At 41.5% G+C, this 25,000-nt stretch overlaps 2 protein-coding genes and 1 non-coding gene across 4 annotated transcripts; 1 reads left to right on the top strand and 2 right to left on the bottom strand.

Annotated features, from left to right (window-relative positions):
- On the bottom strand, positions 1 to 872 carry LOC109412155 (inactive Rho GTPase-activating protein 11B; the record flags this gene model as incomplete). The annotated part of the gene is given in 3 exon segments (XR_003894693.2): positions 1 to 198; positions 294 to 488; positions 555 to 872. It is a non-coding gene; the product is annotated as an inactive Rho GTPase-activating protein 11B (transcript).
- A 7,164-nt stretch (positions 873 to 8,036) lies between these two features.
- LOC109412153 (protein max) lies at positions 8,037 to 18,525 on the top strand. Its single transcript, XM_029862196.2, has 5 exons — positions 8,037 to 8,414; positions 8,498 to 8,563; positions 17,321 to 17,428; positions 17,506 to 17,629; positions 17,847 to 18,525. The coding sequence occupies exons 1-5, from the start codon at positions 8,304 to 8,306 to the stop codon at positions 18,023 to 18,025; spliced, it is 588 nt and encodes a 195-aa protein (XP_029718056.1). The 5' UTR covers positions 8,037 to 8,303; the 3' UTR covers positions 18,026 to 18,525.
- On the bottom strand, positions 18,140 to 23,007 carry LOC115260871 (THAP domain-containing protein 1 B). 2 transcript variants are annotated; one of them, XM_062845763.1, is made up of 4 exons: positions 22,974 to 23,007; positions 22,498 to 22,621; positions 21,733 to 22,435; positions 18,140 to 18,700 (listed from the first exon to the last, which is right to left on the bottom strand). In XM_062845763.1, exons 2-4 carry the CDS (start codon positions 22,587 to 22,589, stop codon positions 18,578 to 18,580), a joined length of 918 nt encoding a protein of 305 aa, XP_062701747.1. In that variant the 5' UTR covers positions 22,590 to 22,621; positions 22,974 to 23,007; the 3' UTR covers positions 18,140 to 18,577. The 2 variants fall into 2 exon arrangements, with proteins under 2 accessions (XP_062701747.1, XP_062701746.1); XM_062845762.1 differs by having other exon boundaries at positions 22,498 to 22,987.
- Between the last annotated feature and the right edge of the window lie 1,993 nt (positions 23,008 to 25,000).

The raw sequence follows: 25,000 nt of genomic DNA, 5'->3' as shown, positions 1-25,000 counted from the left end.
GGGAGGAAGCAGCAAGCAGGTGATCAAGAGATCGTACACTTTATGCTCGCCCGATATCAGGCATCGGATGAGCGCTTCCTGAATGTTTCCCGGTGGTAGTAGAGCTTCCGGTAAGTCACGAAAGAACGTTTTCAGTATATTTGCCACATCGATGACGTGATGCGATTTTCCCAGCGGATGCCCAGACTCGAGGCTGGCCTAAAATTTGGAAATAAGTCAAAATAAGCACATCCGTTGTGATGAGTAGTTCTGGATTACGCCCACCCAAACAAATAAACAAGTCACCCACGTACCTTAATCTCCTGCTGCCGCTTCGACGAACCAGCTTTCCGAAACAGTCCCTCTGTGTTCACCTGCTCCAGAATCCGCTGGCAAGCATCCGACACAAACAGTGGAACCTGCGCTATGCCCCCGTTTGCCATAATCACATCCGTCAGTTCCAACGTATGCAACGGGACATTGAAAATCCGCTTGCAGCGACCCTTGTCCTACGGATGGAAATGCATTTGAAAAACCCATTGGAACCTGCACCGCCAACCCCAGAAATCTCCTACCTGACCGGGTTTGGACCGCTTTTCCTTCCGATACTTGATCCCATGGCAACGCAATTCACCGACAATGACGTTGAAGAGCTCGTCTTTGTTTTCGATGTCATTGATCAACATTTTCACCCGCAGCTTGTCCATTCTTCAGCAGGTCATCTTCCCCGTCACTTTCTAGATGGTTCAACCAAGCGTAATTCCACCCAAATTGCCAGCAAAACGTTGAAAATAGCACAAAATTTCCTTCGATAAACAAAAACGATGCAAAATATTGGAAACTTTTCCTTCCCACTGTCAACGGTCACTGAGATTGTGCGATCGTGTTTTCGCTCGGCGGGCGAATTCTCTCCCGCGGTTTCGGTTTTCTCTTCTCCCGCCGCGGGAGAAATTTCGCTCGGTGGCAAGGTTTGTTACAGAACAAGGTGAGCTTATGGCGTAACATGTAAAAAAGGCCTAGCTAAAGGCCTGAAAAAGCTAATGATTTTGGCCACGATTTTGGCCCTGTTGTTGGCATTCCGGAATGGAATCAACAGTGCAAAAATCGGATAACTAAACTTAAATTTTAATATAGCGCATTTAGTTCACCACTGGACTATCGCACTAGTTTTCACGAGTGCGAAAACGCTAATAAAAGTGCGCGATTGCATCAAATCAACTCGGTGTCTTCAGAGCACTTGTTCACCATAGATTGAAGAAATAGTGCGCCGAAGACATCAACCTGATTTGATACAATCGCGCACTTTTATTTACGTTTTCGCACTTGTGAAGTCGCAATTCGCAGTCCAGTGGTGAACTAAATGCGGTATATATAGGTCCACGGACGTTTGTTTTGCTGGAATCTCGTGTAATTATCGAAAAGGTACTAGTTCGACAAAATGGAGTTAAGAGAATTTGTGCAAAAAAAGGCTTCAAAGCAGTCGAAAAAGTAATACAAAAATCAATAATTTATCAGGTATTTTTTCGTTGCGATTGACTCGTATAGAGCTGAAAAGAATTTAAATAAAAATTCTCATTTTTGTTTTAGCCAGTTTGAAAAAACTAAGCTTGGCTTGCGCGCAGTCATTACCCAAGTAACCACTAAGCACTGGCTTAAGCGGTCTAAAGGTCATACAGCAGCTTTTTCGTGTCATTAGGCTCAGTGGGAAATTTTCAAATGCTCTCAGGCATTATAAATAGTAAGCACTGAAATAAGCCGTATATTAGTATATGACGCTATGCTATAGTGCTTGCAAACCCAGTGTCTATCAGCCGAATAAGAAGCCTGATAGTGCTGTTTAAAGGCTTGGCGTGCATGACGTTTGTATCAATCAAAGCTGATTTCAAGCAAAACAAAACTGAACTGAAGCAAGACAATAAAATCTCCTCGGAAATTTCGTACGATCGATAGGGCGGTGGAAGCTTGTCATCGGACACTTCAATTATTAAATTAAAACAGAAAATGTATAGCTGCTTCCTCGATTATGATATAAATTCATCGGATGTTTACCTGTGGAGTTTCAATTGTTTTTTCTACAGGCGAACACCAAAACTAATCGATGGGCCCCATTCTGATTCCTCTTGTTACGGAACCTCGTCAACCTCCCAAACTTCCCTAGTTGCATCTCCTGCAGATCTCTCTCCACCCTCCATAAAGCCATTTTATACATTCCCAATGCGGCCACTTTGTGCCCGATTTCAGATCCGAACATCGGATCATCCGGAACATTCGGATCGGAACATCAATGCTGTCCCAACTTGTTGCCTTCTTTTCCTTAAATACGGGGCTGAGCAAACCGATCTCTTGGTGCATCGATGGAGCAGATGGGAAACGTGACGACATCCACTTAAGACTAACAACCCCGAGGACATCAGGGCCCTGTAGCATAATCGGGCTAATAATATTGACTACAAGTTACAAGCTACTAGTACTAATATTACAAGTGCTAATAATTTGTGTTGCATAAAGGCTGAATTTTCCACTAATATTATTTACAATCTTGAATGTAAAATTGCGTAGTGCATGCAATCTTGAAAGCGATCACTGACTATCGATCACTGCGCCATCTCTAAATGATTGCCACATGAGTTTCAGCTGCTCGTTACATACAAAATGGCAGTTGAGCATTTTTACCCACATTGCCAATATAAGCATAAACGTCTGTTATCTGTGCTACCGCCACAGACAAACAGACGTAACACTTCGAACATTTTTCGATTCAAATCATAGTCACGGAAACATATTCGCCCAATGCTAAAAGGACTAAGTTTGGCCGACCACCAACTAGGTGGCGGTAGTGAGCAAACGTCAAACTCGAACAAAAACTATGCGAGCGCCACGGTTGGGCAGTTGGCCAACTATGAAATTTTGAAAAAGACCGTTAAATCGGTGTACGATGAGAATTATCAGAGTGTTACGTCTGTTTGTCTGTGCTACCGCCATCTACTCAGTAGATTTGCGTACCACAGCATAATTAGCATTGGGCGATTATGTTTTCGTGACGATGATTTTTATCGCATTTTCTTGCAAGCGACACGTCTGTTTGTCTGTGATTTTACCATGCTTTTTTCTGCGTGTGTGAATTTGTACATTGTGAGGTAAGGGGCTGTTCATAAACCACGTAGACTTTTTGGGGGGAGGGGGGGTCTGACCAAAGTCTACGCTCCATACAAATTTCAAATTTTTTGTATGGACAAAAGTCTACGAGGGGGGAGGGGGGGTCTGAGATGGCCAAATTTTGGTCTACGTGGTTTATGAACAGTCCCTAAGTACAATGATCAAGACCTCAATCAAGACAATGATACACTATGCCCAGGGAGTCGAGAAAACTTTCCCGACCGGAACGGGAATCGAAACCCGCCGACTCTGGATTGGCAATCCATAGCCGCTAGGCTAACTCAAGACCCTTTAGGTATCAAAATAAAGGTAAAAAAATCTGAAAAAAAAATTAGTGGCTTAGGAAAAAGGTGCTTGTAAATTTCCGCACTACAGTTTCGGCCGATTGCCGCAAAATTGCCTGCAGCCTGTTTTGGATGACACGTGCTTGCCGCCCGGTTGCTGCGATGCGAAAGAGGACGATCGTCGGCGGCGCGGTCTCTCCTGTCCGACCGGCTCGAGTCTTCGTGTCGCTGACGACCGACGACGTGCGCATCGCGACGTCGCGAAGTCGCGATGTCTGATGGAGCGCGAATATTGTTGTCGCGGTTGGGTCACGGTGTTCGATGATGCGCGAATGCTGACGATTTGCATCTCTGCGCATAGGGTGCTAAACTGGTATGCCACATCTTCCTTCTCCTCTCGACAAAAAAACACAAAAAAAGGTTACCATCTCCCAGCTACATATTGTATACGGCCTTCATATGCGTCTGGAATATTATTTCGTCAACCTATTGATTTACTAAAACACAGGGTAATTCAATTGATTCTAGGCAAACCCACCACGGTGTACAATATTTAGAAGGTGATACCTTCCGGAAATCTGACAGTTTTTTGATGACGTAATTCAAATCGTTCATAGGCGTTTACACAATGATCTAGTACTCCTCACCAATTTGATCAACGTAAAACGATAAGAACGACGTCACATGTTTACATCCAAAAATGATGTTTACATAGGTTACTAGCCTGCCTTGTGATATTTATGCCGTGCAAACCCACTAAGCCAATAACAGAAACATTTCGTTGCCAGAATCTCAGACGATCTCATGATCGTAAGAGTCGTGTACCAGTTATATTCAAAAATTTTACTTCTTAGCTGTTAAAATTTGCTTCTTCGAGGTCCTGTATGTTTTTTGAATAAACCTGCACTTGTTTCTCACTTGCAGAACACCGGAAGGGCCCGTTCGCATGGTTGCAACCACATCTCGTCATTTAGAGACGACTATGGTTTGACCAAATGCATAAATGACCACCATGTTTTCATTATACTCCTCCATTACTGCATTACTATGCATTACTATGCATTACGACTCTTCCTTCACTCTATATAAACATTCAATCATAACGTTACTCAGGATGCTTCTTCCGCCTTCGATTGTCCTCACGAACCATAGCTTTTAATTTAGCTTTGTGATCTCTCTAGTTGCTATAATGGTTCTTCTTCTTCTTCTTTTTCTTTGTGGCTCTACGTTCTCACTGGAACGACTGCTTCTCTCCAACTTTGTGTTCTTGGAGCACATTTACAGTTTTAAATTGAAAAGTAGTATTTAGTAATGCGAACAAAGCATTTATTTGAGAATCGTTAAATATGTTATTATTCCATGCACGGTTTTGTTTGAAACATAATTATTCTGACGATTGTCCATGTTTCAAAATATCCGTGTTAAGTGATTCATACTTAACAGAAATTTCGATGACATAATCTGTTGATCGATTTTCATTCGCGAATTTATACAAGTTGTTTTCAACATTGCCTTTTATTTATAAAATTTTACTGAACATGTTTTGGCAATCTAAATGCGGTGCATGTCTTAAAAGCTCCATATAATGGTACGTATGCCTTTGCGTGGCAGTAGTTTGACAGATTTCCCATTGAAAAACTTTCAAAAATGCAAACTTAGACGTAATGAACGATGTGTTAAAGACTTTATATGTTGGTTCATATACTAGTTTTATGTCCGGTTGCTACCACATTTGGTATGTTACTTTTCTTGATTTTTTTCAACGAAATGTACCTTTCATCGTGAGACAAAACTCGCCCGAGAATACTAAATTGACATGAAATCTTTTCTAAGCGAAATAGTTCTCATTCAAACGGTTATCCAATCGGTCCGCAATAACACCTCATGATTACAACCCTTAGAAACCACAACATGAAACATCTGGTGAACCAGTTGAGTATTTTTCGTTTAACGGAAATTTTCCTCCACCTGCAGCGCGAATCGAGTCGTCTGGGGCACTCTCAATACGCCAAAATTACTAATGTCTCTACCTGCACGACGGTTTTCAAATCTTTTGTTTTTATGCATGAATTTCAACATTATAGGACACATTCAACTTGTGAACGAAGCGTTCAATGCTGTTCAAACAACTCCGGGATTTTCGAATCTATAAAAAATTGTACAGTAACTTTTATATTTTCCATAGTTTCTCAATCCGAGATACTTTTTATTTCGGTGACTCTCCAAGCACATCCGAGGCTATCAGTACACCACAAAGGCGGACGCATAACCACGTCCGCTGGGTTTCTTTCTACAGAGTCGCAACAAGCACTATTTGCTGTCGTTGTCGCAAGTCGTACGAACATGAATACACGTGAGCATCCTGTAGCTTCTCGTTAAAATCAAGAAATGAATTCCCTTGCTTACAATATCGACGGTAGTCCAAACGCGTCTGAAATTGCGCACACAATTCCATGCATGCGGATTTATAAACATTGAGCTGCCACTTCTCGAGCTTCGATCTGCATCTTCCGACGGTAATCCACATGCATAAGATGCTCTTCAATACGAGCACTCAATCAAAAGCACAACCACGTGCATAACGTCTGGATTTTTTAATTTACCGACGATAATTCAATCTCGTACGGATCTTCACACTCCGATGTCACTGTTCGTGTGTGTCTTTTTTTCATTTTCCCCCGGCGGAACTCCAATCGTGCCGGATTCTCACACAAGTCCATGTGTGGTTCTTTTCACTTCCCCCGGCGGAACTCCAATCGCGCCAGATCCTCACACAAGTCCATGTGTGGATTTTTCCATTTTCCCCCGGCGGAACTCCAATCGCGTCAGATCCTCACACAAGTCCATGTGTGGATTTTTCCATTTTCCCCCGGCGGAACTCCAATCGCGCCAGATCCTCACACAAGTCCATGTGTGGATTTTTCCATTTTCCCCCGGCGGAACTCCAATCGCGCCAGATCCTCACACAAGTCCATGTGTGGATTTTTCCATTTTCCCCCGGCGGAACTCCAATCACGCCGGATCCTCACACAAGTCCATGTGTGGTTCTTTTCCATTTTTTTTTCAATCAGCACTCATAACCTCTCTTGCTCTTCAGCGTCATTGCACAATCAAACAGCATTACTTTGCGAGTATGAAAAAAAATCACTTCCACCAAATATGCTTACCATTTAGCTTACATTGGAATATGTTTTCGGCCTTCACAATTTATTTGCTCTTAAAACTTTAAGCAGCAAACCTGGCAGGATCACCAATGTAAATTTCCGCACTACAGTTTCGGCCGATTGCCGCAAAATTGCCTGCAGCCTGTTTTGGATGACACGTGCTTGCCGCCCGGTTGCTGCGATGCGAAAGAGGACGATCGTCGGCGGCGCGGTCTCCTGTCCGACCGGCTCGAGTCTTCGTGTCGCTGACGACCGACGACGTGCGCATCGCGACGTCGCGAAGTCGCGATGTCTGATGGAGCGCGAATATTGTTGTCGCGGTTGGGTCACGGTGTTCGATGATGCGCGAATGCTGACGATTTGCATCTCTGCGCATAGGGTGCTAAACTGGTATGCCACAGTGCTCTTTTGCTCGCTCTTTTGTATAAACTCAAAAAATTAATACATTAATGTAAATTTAAAAACCCAATAGGCCTTTCCAGTTGACAGGTCCGTATATCCCACTGTTTACAACTGCCGAGCAAATGCGCAAACGCTGAACTGTCATGTTCATAGAAAAACTGTCAAAGACCCCCAAATCAACTGATTTTAAACGTCTTCCCGTCTTCCGATTGGGCCGATTGGGCGTGATAACCTTAATGCAAGCTGGCACTCCTGCCTGGTTCGTTACACCTTCTCCTGTTTCGATCTTCACGCTAAGGTCAGTTTACCTTTTTTCCAAAAAGTGCACAACCGCAAATATGCGTAAATGATACTCAAATGTAGGTAAACAAGACTCAAATATGGGTAATGTGTATCTGATTGTAACCCAAATATGGGTAAATATTACCCATAAATGCGAATGTGCACTTTTGCAAAATATGAGCTTAATTTACCCATATTTGCGTAAAGTTTACGCAAATTTGAGTAAAATTTACCCATATTTTAGAAAAATAGGTAAACTGACCTTAGCGTGTTGATCCCTTTCGCCCGCAGAAGTTTGACAGCTCGTGTCCTTTTCTCGCCGCGGCGAGACGGTTTCGTTTGTGTGCGTGTTACACTTTTCGCATCTCCTCGCATTGTTGTGCTCCGCTACTGAAAGACGAGCCTGGGATCGCGTTTTTCTCCATTCGCGACTACGAAGTTGTCGAATGTGCGTGAAGGTTTACGTGAGAAAAAACGAGAGGGAAATATTTTTTGCTTTTTTTTCACGCACATTCTGACAGTTCCTTACGAGGTTTTTCATTAGAGCGACAAAGAGTTGGAATCTCTTTTACCTTCGTAGTCGCGAATATTACCCAAGTATTCGCGACTACGAAGGTAAAAGAGATTCCAACTCTTTGTCGCTCTAATGAAAAACCTCGTAAGGAACTGTCAGAATGTGCGTGAAAAAAAAGCAAAAAATATTTCCCTCTCGTTTTTTCTCACGTAAACCTTCACGCACATTCGACAACTTCGTAGTCGCGAATAGATGACAGCTCTGTCATCTATACTTGGCCATATTACATCGTAATTCGTTTTCCTTCGTGACGCGCCGCACAGATAATCCGAATTTCCCGTGTTTTTCGGTCGCATTACCCCGCTGGTTTCGAAATTTAGCAATACGTGCGCGTGCCGGAGTCGATTGTGTGTTGATTGATTGCATTTTCGTGCGTGAGGAGCTTACGGCAGCAGCAGCAGCAGTAGTAGGCTGTGGTGTGGAAAAGTAAGCGCAGGAGACGACGACAGCAACAGCCTGTGGATGCGCTTATACGAGGACTCCCAGCGGCAGCAGCAGGCACGGAAGGTCAGCACCGGAGATTCCTACGAAAACATGAGCGACGATGACCGGGACATCGACATCGACAGCGATGTAAGTTTATTTGGCGTGATTCCCAAGGAAGAGTCGAATTTTGGATGTGTTTATTTATATGATTATTATTGTTATTGTTGTAGGATGGAGAGGATTCCGATAATACGAAATCGCAGCGGAATTCGGCTGGGGGCCAAATTTACTCACAGGTAGGTAAAAATAATCGGTAATTTGTATCGCAATATGTGAAGCGTGGGCATAAATGAAAAAAAGCGAATTTTCTGCGTAAGATTTTCAAGGTCATCACTTGTTTCTCATTGTCTCATGACAAAAAATCTTCGGAAGAATGAGGTTGAATTTTATCAAAATTTCGTTTACCTAAAGCAGTGTTTCTCAAACTTTTTTTAGTCTTTCGACGCTTAAATCCGAAAAAAAGTTTGCTACCTGGGGAGCTGTTTACATTAGGTTGACAGTTCGAGTATTCCAATAAATTTTATCAATAACATGGCCTACTTGGTCCATAAACTAAAATATCAAACTAAATTACTGCGCCATCTTGTCTATAATTTGAACATTTTTTGTCTTGTGTTAGTTTTGACTTTTTTCACATGCCGCTTAGAAAATCGAATTTGATTCAAGATCCTAAAGGTCAAGACTCATATATGTATCATTCAACTCAGTATGACAAATTGAGCAAGTTTTATCATGCATTCTAGGAATTTAAAATCTCAGGCCCTGTAGCATAATCGGGCTAATGATATTAGCTACAAGTTACAAGTTACAAGTACTAATATTACAAGTGCTAATAATTTGTGTTGCATAAAGGCTCAATTTTCCATTAATATTGCCCTTCAGTTCAGAGAGGGTTTGGGCAGCGTTCTGCCAACTTGGTCGAGGCAGGATTCTTGGGAGAACAAGTAAGGGGTCGTTGAAAGATTATGTAACAGTATTTATTGTATTTTGTGTGAAAAATTCTAAGCTTTCCCATACAAGTTACGTAATATTTGAAAAACCTCATCAACACTGATATTCTAAAGAGCTGGAATGATGGGTTGAGCTTGTAGTGATCCCTTGAAGATGGGATGCAAATCATTAACTCGCGATCGCGCATCTTTGGTACTTCAGGAAAGCAGTACACTACATAAACGAATGGATTTTAAAACACATCCGATACATTACAAAAATTTAATGATTTGCTATCCATGTCCGTGGAACCATTCTGAATAGCCACTTAGGAAATACACTGGATTTTATTTCTTTTTATTTATGACTATTCTCATTATATTATTATAACTTTTGCCTTTCGCGAAACGCCCTCCCCCTGGATATTCGATCTTGACGCGATGGGAGGGCTTAACCCATTAGCATTTTAGCGCCAGTTCTTTCACCACCGCTTGGACTTTGAGCTAGATATATCTAGTTTACGAGTTGAGCGCAAGTGAAGGAATCGCCGTAAGTGCTAATGGGAACCAAAGGAGTATCCGTCGTGCATTTATCACAAGTCAAAAACAAATTATAATTCAGCTTGCATAGACCTAATCTTTGCATTCTTTGAATTTTCTCAAATTTAACAATAATTGTTAAATTTAACGTAACGCAAGAGTGGGTAGAGGAGGCTCTGCGTTACACTCATCATTCGTTACTTGAATTCGTTAGTACACAGGACAGGGGACGCTAGGATAAGTTGACTTACAGCCTTACAGATTAGATTCATTACAATTAGAAGATTATGGACTGATTAGGTGAAGATAAAACTGTTGATTATAGGAGTTTGTATTTGTATTTCTTATTTTTATGGGTTTTGTGAATTTATAAAAGTTGACAAATAATCATTATCATTTTCATTTTTGACAAAAATCAGTTGACTGAACTTTTTTGTTTTTATATCTTAGACGGTATTATTTCACTGATCAAAAAAGCAGGAATTCAGTTAGGACTTAGGACGGTTGACATTGTAAAGGGTTACGATGGATATAATATTACTTTGGACTGAGATGATCACAGATATGCAGAAGACGACTAGCGAAATTAGAAACACAATTTGTTATTATTATTGACTATATTTTGACAAATAGGGTTTGACAAATTTCTTTACAATATCGAATGGAAGCTCAAAAAGTGTTATCTAACACTAATATGAGAGTTATTTGGAGATGATGCTGGTGCTGTCAATGACTAACATCGGTTATTGACACTATTGGTAATCAGCTTGAAATAATTTTCAGAATGTATTATAAAATAACTGAGGATATTATCTGATTATTGTTTGAGGAAGCTGTCAGAAAAACTAGTTGCCCATATCGGCTGAAAACGCTAGTTCTGGTAGCTGGCTTCGAATAATTTTCAGAAATATCAAATCTTTAAAAATTAGCTACGACACATTTTTTTTTTCTTTTTGTTCTTTGTATATTTCTTAAGAATAGTACTCTGAAGGCGTTAACATAGACATAGACACCCTTTTTTATCTCTGAATGTTGTCCAGTGACCTCGGAGATTTTCCATTATTGAAATATCGTTCAATTATCAAATCATCTTTGGAGCTTCCATTCGATCAAAACAGTAGGGGGAAAGTTGGGAAAGGGTCCAGGCTTTGCTATCAGCTGTCCTGCAGCTCCACCTGGTCACTCTTCAAAAAAAAAAAAAAATTTCCATTAATATTATTAGCACTTGTAATATTAGTGACCATGAAAATACAAGTTGTTTTGGTTCATTTACCTGTCAAAATTCATCCGACAGTTCACTATTAATTTGAAATGGCAGTGGATGTTTGTTTATTTTCTGCATTTTCCGCGTAACATCCGGAAATAACTTCATTTATTCCGAAGTTTTGCATTCTTTATACGATAGATGAAGAAAAGCATGTGCTGTTTGGATAATTTTCGGCCGCTCTGACGAAATATTTTTTTTACAAAGTACTGCAAGTACCTAGATTTTTAGTAAGTAAATGTCCCAAAGATTTAATAGTACTGGGTGAAAAACAATGTATAAAGATTTAGAAACATGTACAGGTCGGACTCGATTATCCGGGGGTTCAATTAACCGGGGGCCCGATTATCCGGGGCTCGATTATCCGGCAAAAATGGCTCGATTATCCGGGGAAAAGTTTGTGTGTACTTTGTTTACAAGATTTAAGATTAGATTTTGTCAAAAAATGTGATAAACATTAAATACAATACCTGAAAATTGGATTTAGCCTATTTGAAAATTGTTTTTATTTTTTCACATTTTTCAGCTAAAATTTCATTTTCAAAACATGGTTATAATAATAACTGACGTTAAGTTTAGGCACTACAACGTCATGTATACAGTATACAGAAAACATCACCGACTTCGGTAATGTTTTACCGAAATCTCAACCGTTAAGTTTGTTTTACAGGAAAAACTCGGTAAATGTAGCAACTTTTACCGAAGTTCGTTAGAGTTTGACAGATAAACGATAACATTTTACTGAAATTTGTTTTGTTTTTACAGAATTTCGTTAAAAATCCATTACCGAACGCTCAGCGGTTGAGATTTCGGTAAAAAATACCGAACGCGATTAGCTGTGTATGTCGCAACTCGATTCGAATTAGTGTATGTATATTGTAGCTCTTGATTAGCTTAATGATGCGAAATAAAAGCAATTGATTCAAATTTATTTCACATCTGCAACTTTAGCCTGTGCTTATGCAGTGGCCATAATATATAACTTTACCAAGAACCTCCAATCAAAGATGGGTATTGTAGAAACTTTGGAGAACTTGAGAGACTCAGCAAAAAATATATCTTGGATACAAAGCGAGATACAAAGTGTACATCAACGCAATTTTCTCTTCAATGAGTTTCGATAACATACTGTCAAATAAATCGTCGAAAACTCAAATTAAGGTTGACATGTTAGATAAATAATATCTTTTGAGTTCATCAAAATGGTAAATCCATGGATGTGCATGTATTCAAAACTAAATATGACTTCTGCAATACTTTAAATCCAACTTGTAAATTATTTTACAAGACCTTTGAGACTTGTAATCAAAAGTACAAGTCATAGCTAATATTTTATACTTGTAGTTTGTTTATACAACATATACTTGTAAATTCTACTAATAATATTAGTCCAACCGACTTGTAGTATTGGACTTGTAACTTGTACTTGTAGTATTTTTATGCAACAGAAAATTATAAGTTACAAGCTACAAGACTAATATTATTAGTAAAATTTTCATTATGCTACAGGCCCCTGTTGTGTTGTTCATGTACTACATTCCAATGTGGATTTCGCGTTGTGTGGAACTTGATCCGCACGAAAAGAAAAAACTAGCTACTAGCACATCTCCGGTACCAATGTAAATTATTACTTCGGGAGGAGCGTGTTATCTGTTGTGTGCACGACTTCTAATTTGTTATTGTACTTTACAAGAGCCCTCTGTTTCAATTTGTTATCAAACACCATGCTAAGCCCTTCGGCTCATGGTGGTGTCGGTGCCCCGACAACCTAGAACCGGTGCCACGTTACGGACGGCTCGGTCAAATATTCGACGGTGGATTAGGCTACTGCGATCACGGTCCGATGCTTTCTGGTCTTCATGCCACTATCTCTATAGCACGGACATTATGCCCGTTACTACGCTATCGACAGCGTTCCACGTGTCTTCTTTGAGGCACATTTCTCCAACAACATTGTCAGCTGTCACGGAGCATTCGGCGTGCTCCGGTGACTCCCCTACGTTAACACACTACCCTTTTGCCTGTAGTGTGAGGGAGCGTGACCAAGTCGATCCGGATCCTGTCTGAAGAAACCACGACCAGGAAAAGGAACCCACGCTTAAGTCACGTTGTAACGTTTGGTATGAGCCGGTGGGTCCATCTGCTATACACTGCATTATTCAACTCTTGATGCCACTTAGTTTAATAGTTCGCCCTGAGAGGTTTCATGTATCTGGTGTTTTTCTGTTGGTAGCGTTCCACGTCCTCGACCAGGATGATGTAAATGGGCATCATTCCCGCGATAACACAAACTGCCTCCGTCGAAATGGTTCGATACGCACTCGTGACCCGCGAGTCGGAACACTCTCTTCAGTTTTATATAATGTTGCTAAAAGGATACCAGGTATCATGTATCAGAAGGCCGGCTCCAGAGGCACGTAATCCTTCATTTGGGACATTTGTGCCATCGCCATACATATAAGGCTTATATTATAAGCTTATTTCATCATTTACCTGAGGGAGAATGAGACAAGGGAGGGATGGAATGGTATTAGGAAAGGGAAAGGTGATAAAATAGGAAGGGAGACATATGAGCTCACATGAATAGGCATGTTAGCCAGACGAACATCACAGATGTGATAATCGACAATGCGTTTCACGCATTTCAGAAAGAATGAGGTAACCAGATAAATCTGGATTTCATTCATTTTTTATACAACGCACGCACCCTTTCGGGATAAAACTATGGAGTAATTTCACGCCATGAAAATACCCAATAGAAAACTACAAGAGTTCAAAACATGTTTGAAAATAATACTCAAATGTCTTTGGAGAAATATAGGACAAAATCCCATTTGCTCCTGGAGATTTGAAGCAATCAGAGCTTTTTAGTGCCCATTAAATCGATTCTATAGCTACAATCCTCCAGGCAGAGGCAAGAGATTTGTAGCTATACAAAGGACTGATTTATCCGAAGATGTTTTGAACTTGAACAGATCAGAGTACCATTCAGGAAAACCTCTTGCGGTTCGCACAGACCGCAGCAGGACAAGCTTCTTTCAAAGCAATAGTTATGGTATACCACAATGGAGGGCGTTGTAGTAACAAAACCACAATGAAACTCTCTTGAAGTAGCAATGGAAGCGAGTTATCCATAAAAAGTGATCGCAACCAATTACATAGTACAGGTTCCCTAGTTTGTTGAACAGGGACGCCTGAATACGCAAAGTTTGTGAAGGAACGCTCAAAAGTGGAAAGAAAGTCAAAAATTGATTTAATGGAGACGCACGCCAATCAGGATCAGGCAACTCATGACAAATTATGCTCATGCATGGCCGCAGGCTTGTCATTTGCTCCCGCAATGTGCCTCAAATGCATGTTTTTGTTCTCTTTATCTTTGTACGCTCCCACCGCTGGCATTTGTGCGGGAGCGTAGCGCAGGAAGCAAAGGAAGCAAAGGAAGGAGGAAGCATGCGAAAACAAAGAGAAACGTCGAACCACAAAAATCAGCACAAAGAGAAACATTTTTGTGCATCATTTTTGAGGCTCCCGCAAAGTTGTTCGACAATTTCACTGGCGTTTTGCGCGGTATGATCGTTCCGTTCGCATTGCATGACACAATTGCATACATAAATACTTGTACGCTTGTTAATTATTGATTTTATGAGCATAAGCATATATTACCAGAGCTTTCTTGAAGGCATCCATAAGGAAAGGTTGAAACATACTGTTAACGTTATTCTAAAACATAGGTAATTCCAAACAAGGTAACCTATACAGAAGTTACCCTACGAAAATGAACTTTTTGAAGTAGAGCCACTTAGGCTACGCACGCTTTTTACGCTGAAAATTGATCTGAGGTTTCCTAGCCGTAGCCACTACCCAAACTAGGCAGGATTACACTCATTACAATCACAGTACAAAAAGGAAACATCAACAACAAACCAAATCGGTGTCAATTGAAAAACGCCAATGGCGAAAACGCTGTAGTAATGTAAGCTAATTTACAACATTTGAATAATCCCGCCCTTATTTAGCCTCAAATTTGAGACTGATTATCTCGGAGAAACACAAGGTCCACTGCACCATTTCTCCGGTTAGCGTAGTAAGGGCGTTGTGGTAGTTTAGCAGCTCGATGAGTAGGCCGAGCTCTTGGAATTATCACTATCCAGTATAACTGTCAAGAGAGAAGCACCACAGGCGTAATACTGTGGAGGACGCCCTAATTCTCCACAGGCTTTGTTTATGATTAGGTTTTCATTCGACCCCCCTAACCATTCATTCCTTGGCACGGTAAGCATAAAGCCGCATAACACCATGATTAGGCGGTCTAGCTGAAGCCTGTCAGGAGTTACTCTGCCTATGATCGCATTACTGTCCCATATCATATCGGTTCGTCAAGGTTATTCGTCGCCTACTCCTTCTGGTGAGTCCCCTTGACGGCTTCCTCGTTTTTGGGCTTCGGCATTAAAACCAATAGCCTTCACCCAAGCATTTCTGTAGCGCCATCCTGAACATGACAGAAAAAGCCTATATTGCCACCATTAGTGAGCAAAGCTGCGAAATATCAGTCATGTCAGTTGACTACTGATTCTGCACCACCGTCCTATCACTGTAGGCCGATCAATATCAAGACGGCAGTGACCAGCAATTACTTGACACTGATATTTTCATTTTGGCGATTTTATCCAAAACTCAAAACTTTTAATGACAAACATGCGAAACTTCTTATTCAGTACCACATATTCAAAATTCATTCATGAAAAGTATTTATTTTGATTTTGAAACGAATTTTATATATGGCCTATCAGTGATATCTACCCGCCATCGTAGTCATTCCAGTTGTGACGGAAAAAGGAAAGTCACGGTGACTCAACAGAGCACACGCTGACTTGGATCGCGGTCAGCCTATCAAAATCGGTGGTTTGCCTACCATTGATAGTGACAGAGAGCAACTCCGTTAGTGAGACATTGGGAATCTCATTCTGATCAGAAGCTTTCTTTACCTTCAGACCCTTTCGTAACTACTACTCTTCCAGATCCATGAGCCTCTCAATTCAGCTTCTTCGTCGTCAAATGGCGTTGTTGCCGCAGTGCCGTGACGAGTTCTTCCGCGTCAGTGTTCTCGTCTAGGGTTTTCACCTTCAGAGTCGCCTCTGCTGTATAAGCCCTCACCTTGACACCCTCGTTAAGGACCTCTTCCGCCAGACTTTTGTAGGCGGCGCCCTCGCGCTTTTTCTCGCGAGGATTATTTCACTTGTACGAGTACATCTAATACTGCGCACGTCGGCTCCCAGATTCACGAGCTAGGCGTCATTCATCATCGCCTTCAAGGCTTCAGAGTACTTAGACTCTTCAGTATCTTGATGACGAGTGCGCCACCCTTTTCGCGCTTGGCACCTGCCCTCCTACGTTTAATTGACTTGGTATCCTTGAGTAGCGCATCTTCTGCGGTTTCTTCTTCTTCCTATCATCTATGGTCCATGGGGGCGTCCTCCCTCTGACTCGCCTAAACTTGTGGTTGCTGAGGATTTATCAGTGATACAACTCTCTGTTCCTTTCAACTCGGGAAGATGCGGCCTTGAATTGGGGTTACCGCGTTGAGTGAAACTTTACCACCGGAACAGGTCATCCGTAATTCCTGTTGTCCCAGTTCAACCGCCGTGCCATGTTAAAGCATCGCTTCGCTCTATTTTACTCTCATAGGTGTGAGCTCTTTGCATCCTCTTCTTAGCTTTTAGCAAGATGTATGAAGTCCAGGGAGTTCTGGGGCATTAATGGGTAGGGATCGCCGTGGTATTGCGACGTCGCACTGACGGTTTAGGTATTCGACTAAATCGTCGCTAGACAGTTCGTCAATGTTAACCTCCATGAGCAGCTGGCCCACAAATGCCTGCCGGTCGAAGCGTGAGGTCAGCCATCCCAGATGACTGTCGATGACGCTTGGCTTTGCCCCTTTTCCTCCGTGATAGTTGGGATTCGATTCAGTGGTGGAACTTGACGATTTAATTTAATTTAGTAATAGGGAATCGCGCTACTTGGGCGGTGGCTTCTATATTCGTCTGTTTTCCACTATAACTCAGTCAATCTTGAACCAATTGCCACAATTCTTGGAATGCGGTGAGATAGGTATAGTATCTACCCGTGTACAAAATTTCAAGTCAATCGGTTCAAAATTGACCGAGTTACAGTGGAAAACAGACGAGAATAACAGACGAAGAAAACCACCGCCCAAGTAGCGCGATACCCTAGGTAAATGCTTTCCTCTTTTCTTTTATCAGGCCGAGAAGCGTGCTCACCATAATGCACTGGAGCGAAAAAGGCGCGATCATATAAAGGATAGTTTCACGTCTCTTCGTGACTCGGTTCCATCGTTGCAAGGCGAAAAGGTACAAATTATTTATGATCTTACATACCTTACTACCTTACATTAATCTTATTCTTGCTCAAATCTTACCATTTACAGGCTAGTCGTGCACAAATTCTCAAGAAAGCCGCAGAATACATCCAGTTTATGAGACGTAAAAACAACTCCCATCAACAGGACATAGATGACCTGAAGAGGCAGAATACTTTGCTGGAAACACAAAGTAAGTATCGTCGTCAAATCGATAATCTCATTACAATGCTCTATTGACTCTTCTACACACGGATCATTAGCGGAGGAACAATCATTAGGTATTTTAAACTAACTAGAGGTTTTCCGAGTTATTGAGATAAATTGCTGATCGGTGCATCCAATCACGTTTTTGAAAATAGCAATTTGAGGTTTATAAATCGATTTCATTACTATCTCTTACACAACAGTCCGTCAGCTGGAACAGGCACGTGCCACCGGGAACTTCGGTGACGGCAGCGATCTCGGACTAGGCATGAACGATAGCTCACGCGAATCGGACAGTTCGGACGTTGACGATGGTGCCAGCAATAATGGTCTGGGCGGAATCCATCGGAGCAAGAAAATGAAGACCAACTCGAACTATTGAATCAACCAGCCAATTAGCACGGGCGTTGGTTGCTGGCACGGAGCCACTCCCCTAGGTTTAGGCATTTTACAGCGGAATATGGTGAGATAAAAGCTGGATGGAGCGGTGGTTGTCACAGGCCAAGGTAAGAAGACCACTTATTTTTACTGAAAATGATGATACCAACAACGCATACTATTGATACATCCTGAAAAATTTTATCTTCCTATATTATTGCATATACTTTTATGTTAACCTGTAAATGAAGAAATTAGTGATACGATACCGATTTGAAATCTATAGTGTACAAAAAGTTTCAATTTTATTTCTGTAATTTTGTACTTCACATATTTTTTTGTATTTTTCTTTGTTTAAGATTCGTTGAAACAGAAGTAAACGAATGACAAAAAGGCAAATCAGGATGAGAACAAACAAAATATATTATAACTAAAAATAACAGTTAGTGGATTTGAAAATCTAGCTTTATGTGTTTTTTAAACAATTTTGATTAGCCTTAGTTATTTTTTCGTTGTTTGGAAATCATTTCGGATAGAATAAAAAGAAATCCCTGCATTACTGTAGCTCTTTGAGTTTGTCTTGTATTGCTTTGAATTTTTCTATCGTGCTGAGGCACCTGGTGGCACTTTCGAGGCATGCTAAGCAAATTTGTTGCGGCAATCCGTCGTCTGGTTTCACCTGTGAAAGAGAGGCGAAAACAACATTTTAAGAATCTCCAAGTACTACTTGTTTTGTCAAACAATTGTCTGCTAGTTTTTCAAAGTCATTGCTACAGATCTGATTCGTTTATTTATTTAGTTCAACATCAAATTCATGATAACACTGAGTCAACAATTTGCCGTCATAATACTCGGTTTGAAGCTACAGCTCTCCAACATCGGTCACGCCAGATAACGCGCTTCCTGGTCCGCCAATCGAGTATTTTGCGCTCCACGCCTTCTTGTGTTAACCTGTGATTAGCTAACACCACACCAACTTTGTAGGGTTGTTATCGGGCATTCCCGTAACATGCCTGTTCCGTCCCCTGACGGAAGCGGCTTCGACATCCCTAGTAAACCACCAACACTAACAAACTTGTTCTGCGCTCGTTGCTTGGTCGTCTCGTCCGTTACAAATACCAGGACCGAGAGACGTGTTAGTAGCAGTGCAGCACTCCTGTGGAGAGAGTCCCATCTGAACCACGAACAAGGATGGACGCGCGTCGCGAGCTTCATCCTATCGCGTTCTGCTGGCAAACGACAGCCATTGTTATAAAAAGAGTACTGCCTATGATCGCATAATTGTCCCATATGAATAGGAAACCCAGCAAATATGGGACTGATATGCGATCATGGGTAGAGTAGATTTGACTAGAAAAAATAAATGTAGAAATAAGTGAAATTGTTCTCCTTTTTCTGTGGAGCCTCGTAGCCGTGTGGTTAGGGTCACCAAGCTTCTAATCGCACCATGCTATGGGGTGAGGGTTCGATTCCCGCTCCGGGCGATGAAACTTTTCGTGAGAATAGTTTCTTCTCCGTATCCACTGGTGCATGCTCCGTGTGTCCCTTGTCTAGTGTTTAAGTTTCATTCAGTCTGTGCAGCCTCTGGCTGAAGACGGTGTCCGCGTCTTTTTTTTTGCCAAATCCGCACGAATTCCGTAACCGATTCGCCATGTTTTCCTCTGAAAAGAACTATACAGTCCGTTGCCCTGGCCCAAACAATGCCATTTAGGGTTACCTTGTAGGGTTGTTGTCCGGCATTCTAATGTTCTGCCAATCGTATCCTTTCAGTTTTTGTTACCTTCTGGATGCTGTTGAAATGCTTGTTTCATGTCCTCCTCGAGCTTAGTCCAGGTCTCGTTCTAATAGAGAATCACCATTTTGTACCTTTTTTCGACCGCAAGTTGTTGTGGAGCCCACAGTAGGCTCGATTTCTACTGATGGTGCACCTTCGTATTTTACGGCTAACGTTGTTGTCTGCCATTAATAAGAATCCATGACAGACAAACTCCTCCACCACATCGAAAGTGTCCCTATCTATCGGAACGCTGCTGTCTAGGCTGCCCCTGTCGTTTGCGGTTTTGCCTACCAGCATGTATTTCGGTTTTGGCACTTTCACTACCAATCCGATCTTAACTGCTTCACGTTTCAGGCGAGTGTATAGTTCTGCCACCGTTCCAAATATTCTGGCAATAATATCCATATCTTACGCAAAGCACATAAATCGACCGGATTTCATCAAAACCGTGCCGCGCTTGTTCAGCCCGGATCGTCGAATAACACCTACCAGGGCGATGTTGAACAGCAGGTATGATAGCCCATCACCTTGTTGGAGTCCCTGGTGAGATTCGAACGAGCTAGACAGATCACCCGAAACCCTTACACCCGAAGCCGTCTTGACAATTTTCCACGACCTCTTTCGTTTTAAGTGACAGACGACGGAAGATGATCTGGGACAGCACTTTGTAAGCGACATTCCAAATGGTGGCCTCTCTTGTGAACGGGGCAAATTATCCCCTCCTCCCACTCCTCCGAAAATTGCTCGATTCCTATATCCTGATTATGCATCGATGCCGGCAGGCTGGACCCATCTTGATGAGTTGCTAGCCTTATCAGCTGCTTTGGTGCTGCTTTGGTAGAGCTGGTAAATGCTCTGCCGGCTCTGCGTTATTTTCCTCCAAAATCGCACTGTTCTCCTCGTCGAACCCATTAGTTCTGCCGACTCCTATCCATGTGCTTTCGGATCCTTCGTTGATGTGTGCTTTTACTGTACTCCAGCAGTCCTTTAGACTGCTGTTGTTGTATTATTTATTTCTTGCAAGTTCAACAACACAGTTACCCAAACTTTTGGTCAAACAGCATTGAATTAGTCAAGAAATCATAATAATACCACGCTGTTTGCACAATTTTAATTCCAGAAATGGAGAATTGATCATCTCACCATACTAAAATCCGGCTCACTACTTTCAATCTAGTACTGTTACTGATTGACTTACTGTTGACTGATTGACTGTTACTGCTCACGTGCCTCTGCATATCGCCCATCACAATGAAAGCTGTTTTCAGCTCGCATGTGTAGCCGAAGATCTGGGGTAGACCATATTATCGGTAGATGGTATGATTACTTTTAAACGTTCGCATCATGAATCCTGTCCAACAAACTTTCTGCAACGCTACGATGCCGAACCCGCGATCTTTCAGTGATCGAGATTTCGATCGCAAGTTCGAGATTACTCTCCTCGATATGCGAGTCAAGCTGTGTCACGTCACTCCATTTGTGGAATGAACACAAGTAACGACTATAGTCTCATGAACGTATGACGATAATATGTTGGAATGGTACTGAATCCATCGTGCTCACTTTTTATCTTATTAACGAGATGTTTAGGATAGTATTGTAGACTCCAGAATAAGAGTTGACTGTTAACAATGATAGTTTATTAGGTGCTTCTTCTTTGGAGGTCTAACAACGAATAATGGAAAATGTCTTCTTCTTCAAAGTGTCACCTTAGCATAGCCTACTGCTCTGCTACAGATAGATTATCTCAAAACCCATGCTTTACTTCCCTTCCGAAGGGAAAACTCACATTTTGTAAATTTGTCGTGAGTGGATTCAATCCCAGGTCCTCAGCGTGATAGTCAGGTGCTTTAATCATCCTACCAGTTCCGCTCCCTTTTATATGAGCTCGCTATAATTTTTTAATAAAAAAAACAACTCACTTAAATACTTACCGCCCCAGGTAACAACGTGTCCAGAATATAGGCCACTTCACTGCCATAGTCGAATATCGGCACGAACAGTTCGTTCCCTTTGATCGAAAGGCATAGGCGGCAGCTGTTTGGTCCAACAATGAGCTCCGTGTAGGTTGTCCTCTCAAAAGTGTCACCATCATCGTACTCTTGCTGTGAGTGCATCAACTGCTCAGGTGTGGCCGTATCCTCAATAAACGGCAAATTGTGCTCCTCTTCCTCGACTTTCAGATCAGCATATTGCTCGATTACTTCGATATCAGTAGGCTCTGCATAGTCGGACGTTTGCTGTTCGTTGCTTATTACGACGTCGCCTACTGCCTCTATGACTATTGGTTCTAGGGATTGTACTTCTTCCGATTCATTTAAACTGTCATCAACAAATACTGTTTCTGGAATGGACATTTGCTCTGAAATTCCCACAATATTACCAACTTCGATGACACTCATAGAGGTCCGTTCCTCCTTCAAAGCTTTAGAAACACACTCGTTGAAGTTGTTGTGAAAGATCGTCGGAATCGGAACCACCACGGGACGGGAGGTTTTCTTCAGTTTTCTATTGTGCGGTGGGTCTTGGAAGCAATCGTCGGAAAAATGCTCCGAGCAGAGGAAATACTTGATAATATTGCTGAGACTCTTGTCGAGCAGATCTTCCCGACCAGCTGCTTTGGCCCATGCCGCTGCACTAAAATAAACGAATGATTAATATACCTATTAAGTAGTTCCCTTGTATTGCTTAATACTTACTATTCGTTGCTCTTGGGGAAACCAAAATATTCAACCGAGCGGTTTGTCGCTACAGCATTGAAGCATGAAGCAGCACAGCAACGCTTGGACATGATTTGGTTTGTTTCTTTAATCTTATATACCTCTGTCCAATAGAATAACGATAGTTGATTAACTAATGTCGTTTTCGTTTTTGTAGCGGTGCTACACCGCTTCGTGCTACACTTTTCACTGCAAAACCGAACATTTTCGGTGCAGTTGCATTGGTGTGCGTGAATAAAAACCAAAATATTTACAACTTTGCAAACGTTGATTGGTGGACATGGTGTACACCCGCTACACTCTCGAATTTTTGAGTGCTGCACTATCTTGAGCGGTGCAGAAAAAGTGCTACACCGGTGCAGCACGAAAATCAAAAACGAACACTTTCGGTGCAAAAGTGCTGCACCGGTGTAGCTCCACCGCAAAAACGAAAACGACATAAATCACAAACATACTATGCTACACTTTTTGCTGTTACTGTTTGCTTCCTTTATCTACAAATTTACGAAAGCAAAACGCAGCGGTTTCGAGTGATATAGACTTTGTTTACAAACAAACTTGTGGCCCAGTGTTCCCCAAACATACTTGCCTACCACTCACCAACACGACGAGGGTAAACGTACCAATACAGACTGAGAAATTTTAACACTTTCTTAAAATTAATTAAAAATCATTAAAAAATAGTTAATATTTTTTGATGATTTCAAACAATTTTATTTACCATAAAGTTTATTTTGTTCCACATTTTTACATATAACGTCAAATTTCATGGAAAAATTGTCGAGTTTGTCCAAGAGTTCTTCTCTTATTTACTCCATGCTCAGAATTTCCATTTGAGCAAAGGTGTTTTCTTCATTATTTGTTACAAAATATCAATGATTATCTTTATAATATTCGCTACTGTCTAAGAAATGCTTTCATCAAAACCTGAGGAAAATGCCTACATAAGGCCACAGACAAACAGACGTACCACCTTGAACGATTTTCATGGAAATCCATCGCCCAGTTCACACTACGTGCTTTGGCCTTTTGTTACCTTCGGCCTTTCGTGTTTTCGGCCTTTTGTGATTCGGCCTTTTCCCAACTAACATTTATTCTGAATGTAAACGTCAACAAAGCGTCCTTACTACGGCTTGATGCTGAGTTACTGTGTTGTACATATGGACGGAAGCTTCTGTGCAAGCCCTATACCAATGAATCTGGCGAACTTAATCAGCATGTACATGCTGTGCGATCAGCTTCTATGCCACCTAGTCATAGCTCTTTTCTCGGCTCCTATGTAACCACTAACTGAATAACATCTTGAGAAGGCGCTTTTTCAGCCTTTTCGCAGTTGTTAAATAATAGTTTTACGGCATCCCCAAATTGAACGATTAAATATAATTAGGTTATGGATACCGTGACGCAATACATGTGGAACTGGAATTATCACTTTTAAAATTGAATAATGAAAGTACTTGCCGCTACTTGGAATCGAACTCCCGATCTCCGTATCCACTGGTCCCGATGATGTCCTCGCTGCCACACTGCTATATATAAATAACATAGAAAATAGCCCGTTTTGTTTTACTCCAGACAAGGCTTCATAATTGTGCCATAAGAAACCTTACCCAACTTCATCTTGCTGTAAAAGCTTGTGAAACGTCAAACGCAATAATGTTTACATTGAACAAGCTGTGTGGTTGCGCCAACAGATTCTTCTTCACAGCTTCTAGCTGAAAGAGTGTTCTTTAAACGGCTACGAAGCGCTGCTGTTTTGTGTTTTGGCAACATTACAAAACGTACTGTATAAAAGCAGCTGTTGTAGTAGCTGGGACTCTTAGTCGATTTGCACATCTTCCGGCAAATCTTCCGGCATTGAATTAAAGTGCAATAAAAGCAACCCAAATAATTGCACAGCACATACATGGATAGCTGTAAAGAATTTGTGTAGTAGCTATATATCCCGCTTAAAGTTTGTTTTGACAATAATGTTTACATCCGACAAGCCGTGTTGGTAAACCAACAGTTGCTTTATTACAGCATCTAGCCGTAATTAAATTGCATAACGGCCTTTAACCCTTTATAAGGCCGAGAAAACTAGAAGAGTAATCAACGCATACTATTGTGGAAATGATTATACTAATGATTATATGTACAAAACAATTTTTGTTTGAAAGAAACTCTCAAAAATCTAGGTGGCAATATAGTTGCCACTGCCCGTTCAGTCCAAAAACGCTGGTGGCAATATAGTTGCCACTGCCCGTTTACCCCAAAAACGAGCTATTGAGGTGGCAATATAGGGTATCGGGATGCTTCGTTGGCATAGCCCCCTGGTTCGGCCTATCTTAACGTAAACCAAAAACTCAAACAAACATACCGAACTGGATATCGGAAAAGCTTTGCGCCAAACAACTGTAACATTTCGTTTCAATTTTAGCACTTTGGAGTATTAAAATTGTATGAAAATGTCACTTTGTTTAGCTTTTGTAGACGCCATGGT

This window comes from Aedes albopictus, chromosome 1 (assembly GCF_035046485.1).
Source record: "Aedes albopictus strain Foshan chromosome 1, AalbF5, whole genome shotgun sequence".
NCBI lineage: Eukaryota > Metazoa > Arthropoda > Insecta > Diptera > Culicidae > Aedes > Aedes albopictus.
The sequence above is the reverse complement of the archived record's forward strand: the minus strand, read 5'-3'. Positions and strand labels throughout refer to the sequence as shown.

Coding starts and splice junctions, on each gene's coding strand:
- LOC109412153 (XM_029862196.2), top strand. CDS start 8,304: ATGCGCTTATACGAGGACTCCCAGCGGCAGCAGCAGGCACGGAAGGTC. Junction 8,564..17,320: donor GGGGCCAAATTTACTCACAG/GTAGGTAAAAAT, acceptor TTCTTTTATCAG/GCCGAGAAGCGTGCTCACCA. Junction 17,429..17,505: donor CATCGTTGCAAGGCGAAAAG/GTACAAATTATT, acceptor TACCATTTACAG/GCTAGTCGTGCACAAATTCT.
- LOC115260871 (XM_062845762.1), bottom strand. CDS start 22,958: ATGTCGTTTTCGTTTTTGCGGTGGAGCTACACCGGTGCAGCACTTTTG. Junction 22,436..22,497: donor TTCCCCAAGAGCAACGAATA/GTAAGTATTAAG, acceptor CGTTTATTTTAG/TGCAGCGGCATGGGCCAAAG. Junction 18,701..21,732: donor ACACGTTGTTACCTGGGGCG/GTAAGTATTTAA, acceptor TCTCTTTCACAG/GTGAAACCAGACGACGGATT.